The sequence below is a fragment of the Dipteris shenzhenensis genome, chromosome 24 (assembly GCF_047967505.1).
Source record: "Dipteris shenzhenensis isolate YYH24624 ecotype China chromosome 24, Dip_SZ_1.0, whole genome shotgun sequence".
Lineage (NCBI taxonomy): Eukaryota > Viridiplantae > Streptophyta > Polypodiopsida > Gleicheniales > Dipteridaceae > Dipteris > Dipteris shenzhenensis.
The window spans coordinates 6,948,258-6,966,356 of NC_141619.1; the positions used below are offsets into that span (position 1 = coordinate 6,948,258).

At 46.5% G+C, this 18,099-nt stretch overlaps 1 protein-coding gene and 1 pseudogene across 4 annotated transcripts in view; one reads left to right on the forward strand and one right to left on the reverse strand.

Annotated features, from left to right (window-relative positions):
* The window catches only part of LOC147886138 (heat-inducible transcription repressor), a 168,035-nt gene that overhangs the window by 140,216 nt on the left and 9,720 nt on the right, over positions 1–18,099 (forward strand). For 2 of the 3 annotated variants that reach the window (XR_015543324.1, XM_087395649.1), the window contains exon 10: positions 15,055–15,167. Coding sequence is in view for 1 of the 3 variants with exons in the window: in XM_087395649.1 (XP_087251775.1) it covers positions 15,055–15,125 (71 nt within the window). In the remaining 2 variants the exon portion in view is untranslated. The remainder of the gene's footprint in view (positions 1–15,054; positions 15,168–18,099) is intronic. The other variant, XR_015543325.1, reaches the window with a different exon arrangement.
* On the reverse strand, positions 101–14,113 carry LOC147886139 (PHD finger protein ALFIN-LIKE 3 pseudogene; annotated as a pseudogene). Its single transcript, XR_015543272.1, has 3 exons — positions 14,016–14,113; positions 621–744; positions 101–355 (listed from the first exon to the last, which is right to left on the reverse strand). The product of XR_015543272.1 is annotated as a PHD finger protein ALFIN-LIKE 3 pseudogene (transcript).

Sequence of the window (18,099 nt, forward strand, 5' to 3'; positions counted from 1 at the left end):
CCTAGATACCAATTTCTCCCAACACATTGGCCACCATCTCGAGCTAGAAGATCCCCAGATATGCCATCTGTACAAGCTCTCTTTACTTTATCTACTGCCATCATGGACGGGCTCTCTTGTTACCGACACAGGAAGGGCATTTGTACTGCTTGATGTGCTCAGCTTTGGCTGGAGTGATCTTAACACAACTGCCATGGTACCAGTTCTCAGAGATATCACAAGCAATCCAGAACTCATCAGGAGAGTAAGAGCCTCCACAGCTTCCACAAAACGTGTCACCGTGTTCCTCGTCATCTTCTGCTGTATCATCCTCTTCTTTGGGAACAGGTGGAGGTGCTTGCTTGGACGGTTTTCCCTGCAATTTCAGACAGCCATTGAGCTTCAAACACAAGCTAAAATCCGCACTTCGTAGTAGCAACATAATCTTACTCATAAACCTACTGATACATGTGTTTCATACGGTTGTCTTGATTTATCAACGTGGACAATCACCTTGCAAGGCCCGTTTAAGAAAACTGGCACTTGACTCAAGAGACTGCAGAGATATAATGTCCCAAATCCATTTAGAATCTAATCATATTGACTCATATAAGTAAAATGTATGATAGGTGCCAACTCACTGACTTGCCACTTTGTTTTGCCTTGTTTCCATTATTGACGGAAGATTTCTCTTTGGTTTGCTTCCTTCCAGTTATCACCTCAAGCACTGTTGAAAGTTCATTAATCATGTTGAACGGACGTTTTCTGTGACAAATTCAAGAAGAGGTAAACATGAAAAGCTTTCTCACATATGACACACAAAAAAAGTTATAAATAAATTATACATTCATGATTATATAATTGAAAATCAGCACCATAAAGTATATAACCAATCCGACCAATCGTGGAGGCTCATCCGTTGTACATACACAAACGAACCTACAACATTGCGTTTCATGAGGTGACCTCTTCCACTAGTCATCGATCTTTTCCTTCGTCAGAGGATAGCGTGTGGGAGACAGTAGCTAGCATTACGGCATGGAACATCTGGATTGCTTGCTGCAGCTGGGTTATGGGCCAGCACCATGTTCCACCGTCGGCTACCTTGGTAGCCATCTAGTAGGACATCGTCTTCACACTTCGCACCATTTGGGAGCGAGGCTCTCCATGTTCTCGAGCTACCGTTGCACGATGGGAACATTTCTGCAAGGCTTGGCCTATAGGTATTTTTTACAACATCAACCCGTGAGGGATCAGATGGTTGTATAGTCGACCACCCTGGTTGTTAGCCCCTATTACAGAGAATCCTTAGGCAATGAGCTGGGATCTCTGGCTGCAGGAGTGTCTTTCTGACAGCGAGCATTTATTTTTTTGTTGATTTTCATGTTTGGCTCCTTTATGGTATTTGCCAACTTGTATGATCGTTTTTTACAAGCATTAATAGAAGTTCTTTTCTCTGGAAAAAAAAAGATCCAAAATCCCGAAATGGAGTCAAAAGTGGGAAAATACTGAAAAAGCCCCAAAATGTGACCAAAAGGAGCAAATGCCACTACAAAATCTGCAAATGTGATATAAAAGCCCCCATTTCTAGAGCATAATCACCTCAATGTCACTGCAATGTGTGCAAATGTGACACAAAAGATGGTGAAAAGCTTCAAATCCAACTATACCAGGCAGATCTGAGTCAAGAGGGAGCAAATCGCAGCCAAAATGGCAGCCAAATGGTGCTAGAGCTGGCTAGAGCAGCTGGAGGAAGGCCCAAATGACAGGAAAAGTCAAAATCTGACTCTAAAACCTCAAAAAACGGTCAAAAAATGCTTGAAATCACCTGCAGTCAGTTTGTACAGACTCCCGACAGCATCGCGCACCTGTCCGTACGGCATCCGTACAATTGTACAGATGGCATTGACATGATGCGAGAAGGGGTTGTTTCTGTTAAAACAGCTTAGAAATTCAAAAAATGTTGAAATTGAACCTGAAAAAGCCCAAAAACAGTCGCTGGACTGTTTTTCTGCTAAAAAAACAGGTTTTTAGTGACGAAATGAAGCACCGGATTGAGCTGGAGCAAAATGGCAGGTAGGAGCAATGGCTGAGCACGAGGGGAGGCAGGTAGGAACAAGTGAACCTACTATGATGCCACGGTTGGGTGTGGGAAGCAATGGAAAGGGAGTGGAATGCAAGGGAGCAAACAATAAGCTGAAGCACACGTGAGTACTTGCAAATGGATAATGAGAAAGTACAAAGGGGTGGCCCCGAAGTTAACCATATGATTGACAAGTGAAGTCAACCTAAGGGTGGATTGAGTCTTAAGCCTAGCCTACAAGGCCTTGCATGAGGTGCTGTGGGGCCTAATGCAAGGGACCCCAACAATCGTTGGCCAGTAAGCAGATAGTTGAGGTGCCCTTCTTTCTACTATACCATCTGCATTGGAAGGCGGCTATAGTTGGATGTGTTAGCATGTGCCGTGGAGCCCCTCATGGGAGTAGCAATGGCTTGAGTAGCCGGTGCCATTACCAGGTTTTTGTTCCGCCTATGGACTAACAGCTGCTAGACAAATGTCTCATACTTCTTGTGGTTGGTGTCCCATGGGTGTCTACCAGAATACATGAGGGTGGATAACCCATTGCCTTTGGCCGTGCTCTCTAGGATCATGGTAGTGGGTCTTCATTGGGAGCATGGTTTCCCCTTTGAGATGGTATCTCCGGTCTACAAATAGATGGACTGAGTGTCATCCACAGGACATCCAATACGGGGTCCCACCCTCGGCAGAGCCCCAAGTTCTTGCTAGAGGATGGTATTTGGGAGACGGTCGCTAGCATTGCTGCCTGGAATATTTGGGTAGTGCTCTGTCGTTTAGTTTAGTGTCCTTTTTGGGGGGAGGGAGGGGGAGGGGACACGCTCTGCAGCCACCCTCATCAATATATGGCATGATATCATCTATACCTTACGAGCCACATGGGAGCAAGGTATGGAGGGGTCTGGGAAGACTGCCGAAAGGTAGGAGCTTTTTTGCAAGGCATGGTCCGCAAACATTTTTACATTTTCACGGACCAAGGAATCTGCTGGTTGTATGCCTCTCCACCGTAGTTATTATGATTTGTTTCCTAGGATACCCTAGGCAGTGAGTTAGGGTCCTGAGAAGCATGCTGCATAGCAGCTACTTTTTCTTGTTTTGGTCAGCATCTCATGGATTCCTGATCTGTATTGGTTCTTTCCTGTGTGAAAAAGGGGAAAGAGGGAGGGAGGGGGGGGGGTTCAGCTTCTGGGCATGTGCAAGAGCTGACAGTGGGCAGCCATGAACTGAAATCGAAAATGTGTTCATAATACCTCAACTCGTATAATGCAAGGAGGAGAGGGATATACAACGATTTTATGGAAAGAGTGTGAAGGAGGTTGCATAGCACATGTAGGAGCCGACGGCTGGAAATCGGATCAGCCATGAGCAAAAAAATGAGATTCAGGTCAAGGAGGTAATTCAACCTTAGGCTTTTGTTAAAAGCAAAGGAAAATCTAAAAGTAGAAAACCTAGCTGGGGTAATCCAAACTATAGACACACTGCACGCGTCACTCAATTGGAGCTAGCTCAAGAATCAATTAAGGTTACGTTAAAACTAACCATGTCTTTAGAATGTGTCATAGGAATCTCTGCCTGCAGGAACATAGAAATGTTACTGCGTGTAGGTAGGCTCTAGGGTAGTTATGTGTGAAACAATGTACTAGGGAGGCGGGTAGGTAAGCGGCTCTAGGGAAGGTATTATCGTGCGTGCCAAGTGGAGAAAACTGCGGCGGGCGGGGTGGGTTTAATAAAATGTTCTAGAGAGGCGGGTAGTTTAGGCGGCTCTAGGGAAAGCATAAATCTGAGTGCCTTTTGGAGACAAGATAGGGGATTAAAAAATGGGGGGGGGGGGGGGGGGGCGGGCGGGGGGGTTGTTTTGGATTTTTCTCTTTTAAATAATTATCAAATTAATTAGAAAAAGGGGGGGGAAGAGGAAAGATGAATTAGGACAAGATAACTAATTAAATGAAACAAAGTTAATACAGGAGAAATTGAATAAAAAGGAAGGTTAAATAGGAAATATGATTGAACACCAAAGGATCAACTAAAGCAAGAGATTAATCACTCTCCACCTTTTTCTCATGTTGCCATTAAAAAAGCTTCAAAATAGCTCAAAAAATCTTTTGGTTTGGATTTTGAGTACTAGCATCAAGATATACGGGAAATACTGAAAGTTGGGATTCCCCTTGCAAGATAATATGCGGAACTGAATGCTTCTCTTAATGGCACAAGTAGTGTTGCACCTCTTCACAACCTTAAGCCAGATCACTTTCCAAGTACTACGCATCCTGCCTTGTAAAAGCCCCTGCGGATTCTCTCTCTACATATGAAACTATCTCCTTGCGATTGCAACTTCCCTTCCAATATGCAGAACTGAATGCTTCTCTTAATGGCAACAAGTAGCGTTGCATCTCCTCACATCCTCAAGCCAGCTCGCTTTCCAAGTACTCACTCTCATTATGAAGGATTGATTCAATGCTCCACATTGCCAAGCTCCTGGCCAGGCTCCACAGTTGCATATCAATCTAAGCTTTGAGTCGCCTCCTGCCATTAGAAAATCCGATGCAGATTCTATCTCTACATATGAAACTCTCTCTTCGCGATTGCAACTTCCCTTCCATTTTCTCGGTGCAGAAAGCACCTTTAAGGTAGCCAAAGTGGTTTGATCCATCTACATGTATCAAAAATGCAAATTTGCTTGAGGTGTGCTTAATTTTTTTTTTTGGGCAAAAAGAGACTTCTATTAAGTATTAAAGAAAAACCGTTAGAGCAAGCTCCATACGGGATACATCATGCAATGCACGAAAAGCTCAAGAGCCAAAAAGAAAGGATTGAGGTTGATAGTGCCATCTCAATCCGGTAGAAACCTCCAAGAAAAAGGGAGAACCTCTCTAAACTCGAAGAAATATAGTCCTTCTAGAAGAGGTTGCCCGTGAAGGGCCCTGCATGCTAGCCCATATGGCTATCAAAGTGTGAACCGTGTCAGACCAAATACCCGTGAACACCTGTAATGGGTGTATCTGGGTGCCATCCAAGGCCTTAGTACATCTGGCTCTCCAAATGTGCCAAGAGGAAATGCTAGCCAAAATCTCCCAAGAGGTGTCCATTGAAACATGAGAAGCTCTGAAGGGAGTAAGTGGTACATCCTGTAGAGAGCAGGGCTCTATCACGTGCCGGCGGACCGAGAGTGCCAAAGAAGAAGGCTCACCCTCATAAAACACCTGGGGCCCGGTAAGAGAGAACCATGCGACCGAGCCCCAAGTCGTGAAGAAAGGGGAAGTGTGAAAGATGCTGAGTATCCGAGCAATCCCTTTCCAAACAGTCCTCACCTGACTGCAGTCCCAAAGGCAATGTCGCACTGACTCCTCTGCAGAATGGCATCGAGGACAAGGGGGATCAGCCCCAAATCGTGATCTCCACAGGTTCACTGCAATCCCTCCATGAATAGAAAGCCAAAAGAAAAGAGTGATCTTTCTATTTCTGAGGGATTTCCAGAGCCTCCTCCAGAAATCTCTACACAAGTCTGCGGTGATGAAGAAGCTTTCCCAATGGGGGGCTCTGGAGGGAATCCAACCCCTACTGTTCAGCTGAAACCTCCTGGCATTACCAACCGTGAAACGAAAGAAGGGAATCCCCCTCTCTCGGTGCCCATGATCTATCCATTCCCACTCTCCTGGGTCCCACTGCAAGCACATGATAGGTGCACCTCCATATAACCACAACCTCCAGGATCCCAAGGCCAAGAGCAGAGGGTCGAGGTCTAAGTACCACTGCAAGCCCGCTCCAAGGTCCACAAAACCAGCAATGCTGACAGGCTGAAAGGCAACCTCAAGAAGAATGCCATCCTTGGATGTAGAAAGTAAACCTCCATCCCCAACATCAAAGACCAGTGCATCTTCCCTGAGACCTCGGAGAGGATCACCTGTAAAGGAACTTATGTCCTTGAAAAGGGGGGGGGGGGGGGGGGCGGGCGGGGGGGTTGTTTTGGATTTTTCTCTTTTAAATAATTATCAAATTAATTAGAAAAAGGGGGGGGAAGAGGAAAGATGAATTAGGACAAGATAACTAATTAAATGAAACAAAGTTAATACAGGAGAAATTGAATAAAAAGGAAGGTTAAATAGGAAATATGATTGAACACCAAAGGATCAACTAAAGCAAGAGATTAATCACTCTCCACCTTTTTCTCATGTTGCCATTAAAAAAGCTTCAAAATAGCTCAAAAAATCTTTTGGTTTGGATTTTGAGTACTAGCATCAAGATATACGGGAAATACTGAAAGTTGGGATTCCCCTTGCAAGATAATATGCGGAACTGAATGCTTCTCTTAATGGCACAAGTAGTGTTGCACCTCTTCACAACCTTAAGCCAGATCACTTTCCAAGTACTACGCATCCTGCCTTGTAAAAGCCCCTGCGGATTCTCTCTCTACATATGAAACTATCTCCTTGCGATTGCAACTTCCCTTCCAATATGCAGAACTGAATGCTTCTCTTAATGGCAACAAGTAGCGTTGCATCTCCTCACATCCTCAAGCCAGCTCGCTTTCCAAGTACTCACTCTCATTATGAAGGATTGATTCAATGCTCCACATTGCCAAGCTCCTGGCCAGGCTCCACAGTTGCATATCAATCTAAGCTTTGAGTCGCCTCCTGCCATTAGAAAATCCGATGCAGATTCTATCTCTACATATGAAACTCTCTCTTCGCGATTGCAACTTCCCTTCCATTTTCTCGGTGCAGAAAGCACCTTTAAGGTAGCCAAAGTGGTTTGATCCATCTACATGTATCAAAAATGCAAATTTGCTTGAGGTGTGCTTAATTTTTTTTTTTGGGCAAAAAGAGACTTCTATTAAGTATTAAAGAAAAACCGTTAGAGCAAGCTCCATACGGGATACATCATGCAATGCACGAAAAGCTCAAGAGCCAAAAAGAAAGGATTGAGGTTGATAGTGCCATCTCAATCCGGTAGAAACCTCCAAGAAAAAGGGAGAACCTCTCTAAACTCGAAGAAATATAGTCCTTCTAGAAGAGGTTGCCCGTGAAGGGCCCTGCATGCTAGCCCATATGGCTATCAAAGTGTGAACCGTGTCAGACCAAATACCCGTGAACACCTGTAATGGGTGTATCTGGGTGCCATCCAAGGCCTTAGTACATCTGGCTCTCCAAATGTGCCAAGAGGAAATGCTAGCCAAAATCTCCCAAGAGGTGTCCATTGAAACATGAGAAGCTCTGAAGGGAGTAAGTGGTACATCCTGTAGAGAGCAGGGCTCTATCACGTGCCGGCGGACCGAGAGTGCCAAAGAAGAAGGCTCACCCTCATAAAACACCTGGGGCCCGGTAAGAGAGAACCATGCGACCGAGCCCCAAGTCGTGAAGAAAGGGGAAGTGTGAAAGATGCTGAGTATCCGAGCAATCCCTTTCCAAACAGTCCTCACCTGACTGCAGTCCCAAAGGCAATGTCGCACTGACTCCTCTGCAGAATGGCATCGAGGACAAGGGGGATCAGCCCCAAATCGTGATCTCCACAGGTTCACTGCAATCCCTCCATGAATAGAAAGCCAAAAGAAAAGAGTGATCTTTCTATTTCTGAGGGATTTCCAGAGCCTCCTCCAGAAATCTCTACACAAGTCTGCGGTGATGAAGAAGCTTTCCCAATGGGGGGCTCTGGAGGGAATCCAACCCCTACTGTTCAGCTGAAACCTCCTGGCATTACCAACCGTGAAACGAAAGAAGGGAATCCCCCTCTCTCGGTGCCCATGATCTATCCATTCCCACTCTCCTGGGTCCCACTGCAAGCACATGATAGGTGCACCTCCATATAACCACAACCTCCAGGATCCCAAGGCCAAGAGCAGAGGGTCGAGGTCTAAGTACCACTGCAAGCCCGCTCCAAGGTCCACAAAACCAGCAATGCTGACAGGCTGAAAGGCAACCTCAAGAAGAATGCCATCCTTGGATGTAGAAAGTAAACCTCCATCCCCAACATCAAAGACCAGTGCATCTTCCCTGAGACCTCGGAGAGGATCACCTGTAAAGGAACTTATGTCCTTGAAAAAGCCCCCATCCAAGTGGTGGAAGTAACAGGCAGCTCAACTGTCCATTCCACTGGGATGGCTGCATCTATCTGCTGAATCCTGCGTGCTACCCCTCTGAGGTGACTCACGGACTGCAGTCTCTGATCCACAGGTAGCCTGATAAAAGATTTCCAAGTGTCTACTGTGTAGGCGGGGCCTCTCTCCCATTTAGACCACTGTATGTAATGGGAAGTGTCCAGTGGTCTGGCATGCTCGTCAAGAATACTATCATTCCAAATGATCGGCTGCCTATCAATCTCTTCGACGGTAGAAGGTGGAATCCTTCGAAGAGTGTTCCTGAAGCTCCCCCAAGCTTTCAGGATGGCAGTCATGAGAGGAGAGGCAGGAGATCTGAGAGGGGCTGATGTGAAAATCCATCGAGGGCTGTCCACCCAATCATCTCCCAAGGTTGGTGTGCAAGCCTGAATGCATCCAAAAAATAAATCCTTCCAAGGTTCTTGCCCAGGCATGAGTCCCCTCACCACCACCTTACAAAGCAATGCCCTGCACTGCAAGTCCGGGTCAATGACATTAAGGCCCCCTTCACATGTAGGGAGAATAATAGTCTCCCAGGCCACCCTTGCTGCAACATCTGCTGTACCATCAAGTCCACTCCATAAAAAATTCCCGACTGGTCTGATGAGCTGAGTGATGCAATCCCTAGACCGGCACCAGCAAGAACACACGAACCAGGAGGTGGCCAAGAGAACCTGGTTCACTACCACAACTCTAGATGCAAGGTCAAGTTTGGCAAAGCTCTAGAATAGGAGCTTTTTCCTTATACTTTCTAGTACTGGGGCAAACTGCTGTGCTGGCGAGATGTCCAATCCTACCTGGCATCCCAAATACCTGATAGGAACACCCCTCTGAATCCAGGAAAAACCAATGTCAATTCCCCAGCCTGGAGTGTCCTCATCACTGATCCAAAAGCCAAAGGATTTATTCCAGTTAATGTGTGCCCCTGCAGCTGAGCAAAAAATATCCAAGGCTGTCCGGAAAGAATCAAGTGGCTGCAAGGAGGCCTGAATAAAAATAGCAGTGTCATCAGCCAACTCACAGTCAAAAAGCTCCTGCTCCTATCTCAAGGGTAGTCTCAACCCAAAAAGCTCAGCCTGAGATCTAAGGAAGATACTCATAGCTTCTGCCACAAAAAGAAAGAGGAAGGGGGCTAAAGGGCATCCCTGACGAACTGATCTGGAAATCTGAAACCTGTCACCCCTTACCCCTCCAATCAAAACCTGGCTGTGGGCTGATCTGTAAAGGGAGGCCACCCCTCTGATCCAAGCATCTGAAAATCCAAACCGTAGAAGAGTGCCCTCAAGAAAACCCCAAATCTACTTTGTCATAGGCTTTCTCGAAGTCCAAGAGTAAAACTGCTAGCCTCTGCCCACTCTGCATAGCCCACTCTGTGGCTTCCCAAAAGGAAAAGATATTATAAAAAATGCTCTTGCCATGCACAAAGCCTGTCTGAGTATCATGGATGAAATCTAGAAGAAGGGGCTGTAGTCGGATGCTGATCGCCTTGGCAAGGATTTTGTAAAGAGTGCCCAAAAGAGTGATGGGTCTCCAATGGGATACAAAATTCATGTTGCCACCTTTCAGGATAAGGTGAATGAGTCCCTCGGTCAGTGAGTCAAGCATCTCACCCGAGTCCCAAATGCCCTGCAAGGCTGAAGTAATATGATCACCTATCATATCCCAAAAGGCTATAAAAAAAGAGGAAGTAAGACCATCGGAACCAGGGCATTTGCCCTTATGAAGGGCAAAAAGAGCAGTCTTGAATTCTGTGTTGGTAAAGCGTGCATCAAGTGAGCATAACATCTTTGGGGTGACCAACACAGGTAAACTCTACCAAACTTCATCTCTAGCCACCTCTCTGGCCTGTGAGTTCGGATCTGCAGTGTCGCTAAATGCATGACGGTTTCCGGATGGGACTGCAAAACGCTGTCAGAGTCAATAAGCTGCCTGACACTCTCTCTACTATGTTTGGGGCCAAGTGTAGAGAAAAAGTGTTTATTGACTCTCCCTCCCATCTGTATCCAAAAGGACTCCCGTGCATGGAAGGCATACTCTGCTCTCTGGTCAAGCAAGGTCTGCAAGTGAGCCTTTGCCGCAACAAGGCGCTCATGTATCCAAGCATCTGATGGTCGTTTCTGCTCCTCCCTCTGAAGGGCTGCCAACTGCCGGCGGATACCGATCTCTCGCCTGAGTACCTCACCTCGCCGAGCACTAGCAACTGAGTGATAGAAGTCGCTGATACTGTCAAGTGCTGTGGCCACATGTGAAGGACCGGCCACCCCCCCTTGTATATGAGAAACCCAGATCTCCAACACTGCCTCTGTGAGAGTCTCATCCGTGTATAAGGCGTCTAGGATCCTGATACTGTGAGACCGTTCTCTCAGATGAGGCTCTGAAATGGACAAAATTACCAGAAAATGGTCTGAAGTGGAAACACCGGGTGCAATGCAAACACTCCCCCCTCTATCAAGAGCCCAGTCACCCACATAGAATCTGTCAATCCGAGCATGGATAGGCATCTGCACCCTATGGTTTGACCATGAAAACAAAAGTGACTGAGACTGAACAAAAAATACATCATCTGATCAAACTTCTCTGCCACTGAACTTGAACAAGAAGGCATCCCAGGCTGCTTTCTCAAGGGAGTGGATACCACCTTCTCTGCCCCCTTTCTTATCAGAGCCTCAACCATGTTTTATCAGAAGGTGCCTCAACCATGTTGAAGTCACCTCCAATAATCCATGAATCCGCAATGTCAGCCCACGAGAGCAACTCTTTCCAAAACAAAACACAGTCACCTCTGTTGTCCGGAGCATAAAGGTTGAGGAAACCGACCTTACGTCTGTCAATCAGAAGTAAAACCCACTGGGCCCTGGAGGGGGTTATGGTACCGTGTCCAATGATCAGAGGGAGAATAGAGTCTGAAACTGAAATGCATGTACCTCCTCTGGTTTCCAAGGCAGGAAGCCAAAAAGTCCGGCCTGAGAGCAGCTTACCTGACTTGGAGCAATCTCTGATATCCAGTTTGTGTTCCTGAAGAAAAAGAATGTCTAGGGAACCACCTGAAAATCCTGGATGGAGTTGATTCCTGATCAGCTGTTTGCGACGGCGATGAGGGATGCCGCCCATTCCCTGTATATTCCAACTGGCTATCCTCATCGGCGGGAGGAAGTGGGTTGGAATACCTTACCTGACCTGGTGGCGGAATGTCTAGGGAACCACCTGAAAATCCTGGATGGAGCTGATTCCTGATCAGCTGTTTGCGACGGCGATGAGGGATGCCGCCCAGTCCCTGTATATTCCAACTGGCTATCCTCATCGGCGGGAGGAAGTGGGTTGGAATACCTTACCCGACCTGGTGGGTTGGAATACCTTACCCGACCTGGTGGCGGAAACAGAAGCCTCTACCGGAGCAGACCTCCTGCCATACACACGAGGTCCGAGGGGACGAAAGTCCACAGGTGAGAGAGAGAAGGATCTCTCAACAGGGATGCCGATAACTGGCTCTCCAAAAGTAGAGGGTACGAAATCATCATCTGGGAGGCTAGAGAGGTCCTCCAAAGCGAAAAAAGAGTTCCGCTGAGCCAGTCCTGGGGAGGGGGTATGAAGGATTCCTACCGAAGTAGGAAGAGAATGTAAAACCCCCTTCCCTCTGTCCAAAGAGGGAGGCACCTGTACTGGATCCTGATCAAAAAGTGGTGCAGACGAGGTGCCAACAACCTGCGCTGCTGAGGAAGGTACAGCCTGATCCAAGGGTGGAGTCGAACAAGGCTCCTGAACAGTAGTCTCCTCCTGAGGCTCCAAGGGGGTAGCCTCCGAAGAGGTGGAGGAGTGAACTAGAGTAGAGGGCCTAGCCGCGACCGGAGCCCACTGTGGGTCAGAGGTGGCGCGGGGTGCTGAAGGGACTCGAGTAGCCCTAGGAGAGGGGGGAGCCCGTGTCTGAGGCCGTGTCTGTGGAGCGGTATGTCCTGCTCCAGCTCTCTGTCGTAAGCTAGTACGAGCTGGTTGCTTTGTGGGCCTCTTTTTCTTCTTTGGGCAATCTCTGGCGAAGTGCCCCGAGGATCTGCAAATCCTGCACTGGTCCTGCCGACCTGCAACCTCAAATCTCTGGTGGAAGAAAGACCCATCGGGTCGCTGTAGCATGATGTGGTCATCTGAAATATTGGGGTCCTAGACAATGACCCTAACCCTAGGTACCCCGTCCATCCTGACCGCCTCAGCAGCCGAAGAGGGCTCGCCAGGGAGAGGGGGGATCTCTACCACCACACCAAACCTCTCGCCAATAACTGAAAGAAGCCGGTGATAAACTGAGGGAAGACCAGGGAACCTAATGAAAACAGAAACTCCTTGCTTGTCCTCTTCAGCTGGGTCAAATCCCAGTTGGAAAGATCCTCGTGTAGCCTAGAAGTAGAAACCCGGCCAGATGAAGGAGAGGGTGAAGAAGAAGGGAGAGAGAAGAAAAAACCAGGGGGAGACAGCGGGGAGGAGGGAAGAGGAGGGGAGGATAGGGGAGAGGAGGAGTGGAGGAGAGGGGGAGAAGAGGAGTAGAGGAGAGGGGAAGGAGAAGGGAGGAGAAGCAGCAGCAGGCTGCAGCGGGGGGAAAGCAGCAGCAGGAGCGGGGGGGGAGCAGCAGGCTGCAGCGGGGGGGGAGCAGCAGCAGGTGCGGGGGGGGGAGCAGCAGCAGGCACGGGGGGGGGGGGGGGGGGAGGAGGCTGCAGCGCAGGGGGGGGAGGCTGCAGCGCGGGGGAAGGGGCAGTGCGGGGGAGAGGGCAGGTAGGAGGGGGCAGCGAGGAGGGAAGGGAGGGGGCTGCGAGGAGGTAGCAGGAGGAGCATCAGGGAGCAGGGAGAGAGGCAGCAGGGAGCGGGGAGAGGAGCAGCAGCAGGAGGGAAGGGAGGGGGCAGCGAGGAGGGGAGCAGGAGGAGCAGCAGGGAGCGGGGGAGCAGCAGTGAGCGGGGAGAGCAGCAGGGAGCGAGGAGAGCAGCAGTGAGGAGGGGAGCAGGAGGAGCGGGGAGCAGCAGCAGTTTGCCAAAGTTTTTGTGCAATTGGGTTAGAGTGCTACTGCCCTCCACCTTAGGGGTCCCTACCGGTGTGCTTAATTTTAATTGAGCCGAGCGTCAATTTCTACGTGTATTGGTACTTCAATAAAACATCATTAAGAGGCCTCCCATGTTGTCCCCATGTTTTAAACTTCCTGTTTAATAATATCATGAGAACATTTACCCTGCACTCGTTTTACTGCCACCATTGTCCTCACCACAAAGTTTAATAAAGGCACCAAAGTACATGTTACCATTGTGACACAAAGGCAGGCTCTTACAGGCCATCTAAACAATCACTTACCACCATAGCAGAAAAGGGCTGTGCAGAGTTGCATTTCACTGAGAATGACCAAGGCAAAGGACATTTTTGCGTGATCCTACCTCTCAGCTCTGCACAAATACTTTTATACTATTGATCTAGTGATCTATGTAGAAGGCTCAGAGGTGACAGTTTGATCATTTCCTGAGCACTGTTGGCTCCAAAGCCAGAGACTCCTGAAGGCCAGACTTTTTGTAAGGCCTTGCGTGTGTTACAGCTTTTTACACACTTTGGTTACTGGTACACCTGTCCATCGCTTAAATTCTATATATGTTACCACTCCACCAAATCTTAGCTCATTTTAGGTCTTTACAGTCGGCTTCTTCACAAACCCAGCATGGCATCAACCAACTATCCTAAACCACATTTGGTGGAATTATGATTTCCAAAGTTTGTTCTATGTCCTCGGCATGAATTTGATTTGGGGGCACTTTTGGTAAGGGCAACCTTCGTATGAGACACAGCCACTTACCCTATTGTGTTGATTGCCTGTTTGCAAGAGGTCCATACAAACTCATTGGCATTACCTGTGTATAACCAAAACCTGTGGATAGTTTTGTCTTTGTTTGTACTCATACAGAAACTGGCCACGAACTGAGTTCGTCATCTGCAAAAAATAAGTCATGGCAAGAGACAACACTTACCCAACATTTTGTTGGTTTGGGTCAACCAGATTTGTTGTGTAGATGACCTTGAAAATTGATTGTTGTTGGTTTTATTGGAAAAGGTTGACTGTTTGGATCAGAATCAAAGCTCTGTGATTACATGCAATGCTAAGGAAAGCAAATCCCCTTGCCATAAGCAGTATCGTTAGCCCTTACATGCCAGTTTCTTTCTAATCTTAAGTCTTGTAACATTTGTTCTCCCAAGATTCTGGGTTGCTCTTTAGTGCTTTCCCAGCCAGATGGCCTTAGTCACCAATCCCCCCCAAGCAGCCATTCTTCCCTCACCCCCCCCCCGATCCACCCACACAGAGACACACTCTCCACCCCTCCTTTTCCTTTCCCAATTTCCATAGGGCTCCTAATCTATTGCTGATGGCTAATACATCTTATGAGTTTAACTGGCATGTTGTACTGGGAATGCTTGTCTATTAATGAGAGCAAATGTAATTTCTCCCTTTTGCAGCTGATTTGTAAGGGATTCCTGTTCTCTTTGCTTAGAAGAAATATGTCATGCTATGCTCTGGATTGTGTGGTTGTGAAGGTTGGATCTCATTTGTAAACAACTTGTGAGTACGTTTTGTGTGGGGCTTGCACATTTGTTCTCCTTGGGTGACTTTTGAATTCATTAAGAATATTTATTCAGCATGTGTCGTTTCTTGCCTGTGCGCCCTCCTTGGGAGACTCTGTGAAGGTTGGATCTCATTTTTAAACAACTTGTGAGTACGTTTTGTGTGGGGCTTGCACATTTGTTCTCCTTGGGTAACTTTTGAATTCATTAAGAATATTTATTCAGCATATGTCGTTTCTTGCCTGTGCGCCCTCCTTGGGAGACTCTTGGAAGTCATGAGAATTTCAGCACTTTTTAAACTTGACATTTTTCCCCCCACTTTGGGCTGTGCAGATGTGGTTTATTTTCCTGAGCAACCTTTACAAATTCATGCCACATCCAGCATCAGTAGCGGATTATCATAAGCAACGATGTATTCTGCATGAGGTTAATCACATTTGTTTTTGGTATGCACTTGGCATTCTTTTTAATAAATTAAGAAGAAAAAGATGATTTCTTGGTTGCACTTGCTCTAGTGATGATATTCAATGGTCAAGAAGGCTTGCCACTAATCTGCTGAGGGCCCATTTTACATCATATCAGTTGGAAAATTGCAAAAAGTTTCACCGCTTTGTAGTTTGGCTTGTAGTTTGGCTTTAGGGTATTGCATGCCTTTCTTTAACTCAGATGTGAAATGTAGTTGTCTTTTCTTTGCAGTGATTTTTGAAATGCTTTACGGCAAGCTCAGTGCGATGAAATGATTTGTGCAGGCATTTTACTGCTATGAGGATACTATGAATTGTTGAAGCTAGATAATAATAGTGTATATTTATAAACTTCAATGAGCTTTTCCCTTTTCCTTCCTTGTCCTTACTCTCTTTGATTTCATGTTGGCGAGGATGATATAAGCAATCAAAGAAAGATTGCTGTAGAGAACGCCTAAAAAAGCCAAACAGAGAGAAAGTAGGATCACCAAAGACTTTACAATTCCTATATGTCCATGAAGTCCATAGTGCCCAGTAGTGAACCCAAACGAAGAAAAGATGAAACTCCGGTCTAGATGGATGAAACTCAAATAGCCAGAAGAACTTTCCAAACAGAACAGATGGGAATCTCGCTCTCTCTCTCTCTCTCTCTCTCTCTCTCTCTCTCTCACACACACACACACACACATGCACGCACGCACACACTGCATATGTCAAACAAGAAACAAATACTCTTACGAGGATGCTTTTCTTCCATCAAATCGCCCAATCAGTGTCAAAATTTTGCATTCATTGCACACATTTGCATTGTCGAAAGTTGTTGATTACATTGGTACTAGTGGTGTAAGAGCTGTAATGATCCACTCTAGAAACAATATGGATTCAGAACAGGGATGACATAGAGAGGTACGCAGAGGGAAACCTTCCAAATACGAGGTAGGCAGTGGAAGAGGCGGCCAGAAGTGCAAGTTGACATGCATAGTGGCGCCAAAGATCGTGTGGTGGCACTAAAGAGAGTCGGAAACACGTTTTCCAAATCCTTGGCACTAAAGAGAGTCACCGCATTTTCTTGTCTAGAAACACGTTTTTCAAATCCTTGGCAGATGCAGGAAAGGCCAAATGTGTGACAGGCAGCCGAGCACCCAAACAGCAACCAACAATGTCGACACAAATGGCAAAATCCAAAATCCAAAATCTACAAGGGAAGCTTTTTTTCTTCTTTGTTGTAGTAGAAATCTCATTGTGTTTTTGGTTTTGGATGGTGAACGGGTGCCCTAATGGAGTGAACACCCCTCAGTGTGAATGCGCCTTTAAATCATCACATGTTCGGGACATCCCTCCTTTGGTTCTCCCTGATGAAAAGTCAGATAAGAATAGCTTTTAAGGGGGTGATATTGATGGAACAATAGCAAATGAAGCAAAGAGAGTAGTTTATTCAAGAGTGGAGAGGCCCTTATAAGGGCAACTGATACAATGTATGTGTCCCAAAGGAGAGCATCTCCAGATCCACAAATTACTCCACTGATTTCTCAATCAGCCCCATGAATCTCTCAATCACACCTAGTAGAACCTTCTACCACCAAACGTGGTCACAATAACCAACACACAACCCTTGTACCCCTTGGTACATCCCCTTACAGAAATGCATCATCCAACCAAGCATCTCTATCACTGAACTAAAAAAGAAAGGCATCCCGAGATGCTCTCTCCAAGGAATAAATACCTCCTTTTCTATCCCTGGGGACTTCTTCTCTGAAGGCAACTCCACCATATTAAAGTGTTCACCTCCAATGACCCAAGCAAGAAGTTCCTTCCAAAGTAGGACACGATCCCCTCAATTATTAGGGGCATCAAGGTTGAGAAAGCCAACCTTACATCCCCTAATAAATAGAATGACCCACTAAGCTCTGGAGGGAATGATGATACCATGCTAACCCCTAGGGGAAAAATAGAATCTGAAACTGAAATGCAACTCCCACCCCTAGTGCCCAAAGCAGGTGACCAAAACGTGAGACTCGAAAGCAATTTACTTAACTTTGCACAATCTCTGGCATCTAGCTTGTGTTCTTAAATAAAAAGTATCGATGGGACTCCCTGTAACACCTAGATGGACCCATTTGTTTTCTAAGTTGTTTGTGTGTGTGGTCAATAAGGGTTCTCTGCCCTGGGATGTCCCTTAAATGATTGTTAGTCCTTTATTTGAGGTTTTACCTTTTTGGACCCATAGGGATTTCCATACATAGTCATTGTCCAATCTTCCAGGTTGTAAAGCAAGAGCCATAACTAGAGTGAGTCACAAGTTGGGGTCATGAGGAGTTGCTAGGTGTGAACAAAACATGAAGCTTCCCATGTACTACTGCTGGGGTGAGGTCATTAATTTGTGGGGACATATGGCATTGATTATGAAGAAACATTCAGTTCAGTTACAAGGATAGCAACCGTAAGAGCAGTCATTGCTATGATTGCATCAAAGGGATGGTCTTTACATCAGATGGATGTAAAGAATGCTTTCTTGCATGGTGATTTGCAAGAAGAGGTCTATATGGCGTAGCCACCAAGTTATGTTCATGATGTTCATCCTGAGTTTATTTGCAAGTTGAAGAAAGTCTTGTATGGCTTAAAGCAAGCACCCAGAGCATGATCTGACAAGATAGGACAGTATCTTGTCACTATTGGATTTCAGATTTCCAAGGCAGATTTCTCACTTTATGTGAGAAAAACAGAGAAAGGCATTATGCTGCTGGTCATTTATGTTGATGATTTGCTCATCACAGATGATAGTGATGAAGATATCCTTCATGTGAAAATGCTATTGAAGCAAAAGTTTAAGATGAAGGATTTGGGCGAGCTATGTTACTTCTTGGGCATTGAGGTGATTAGATCCATAAGTGGGATATGGCTCTTACAGAGACAG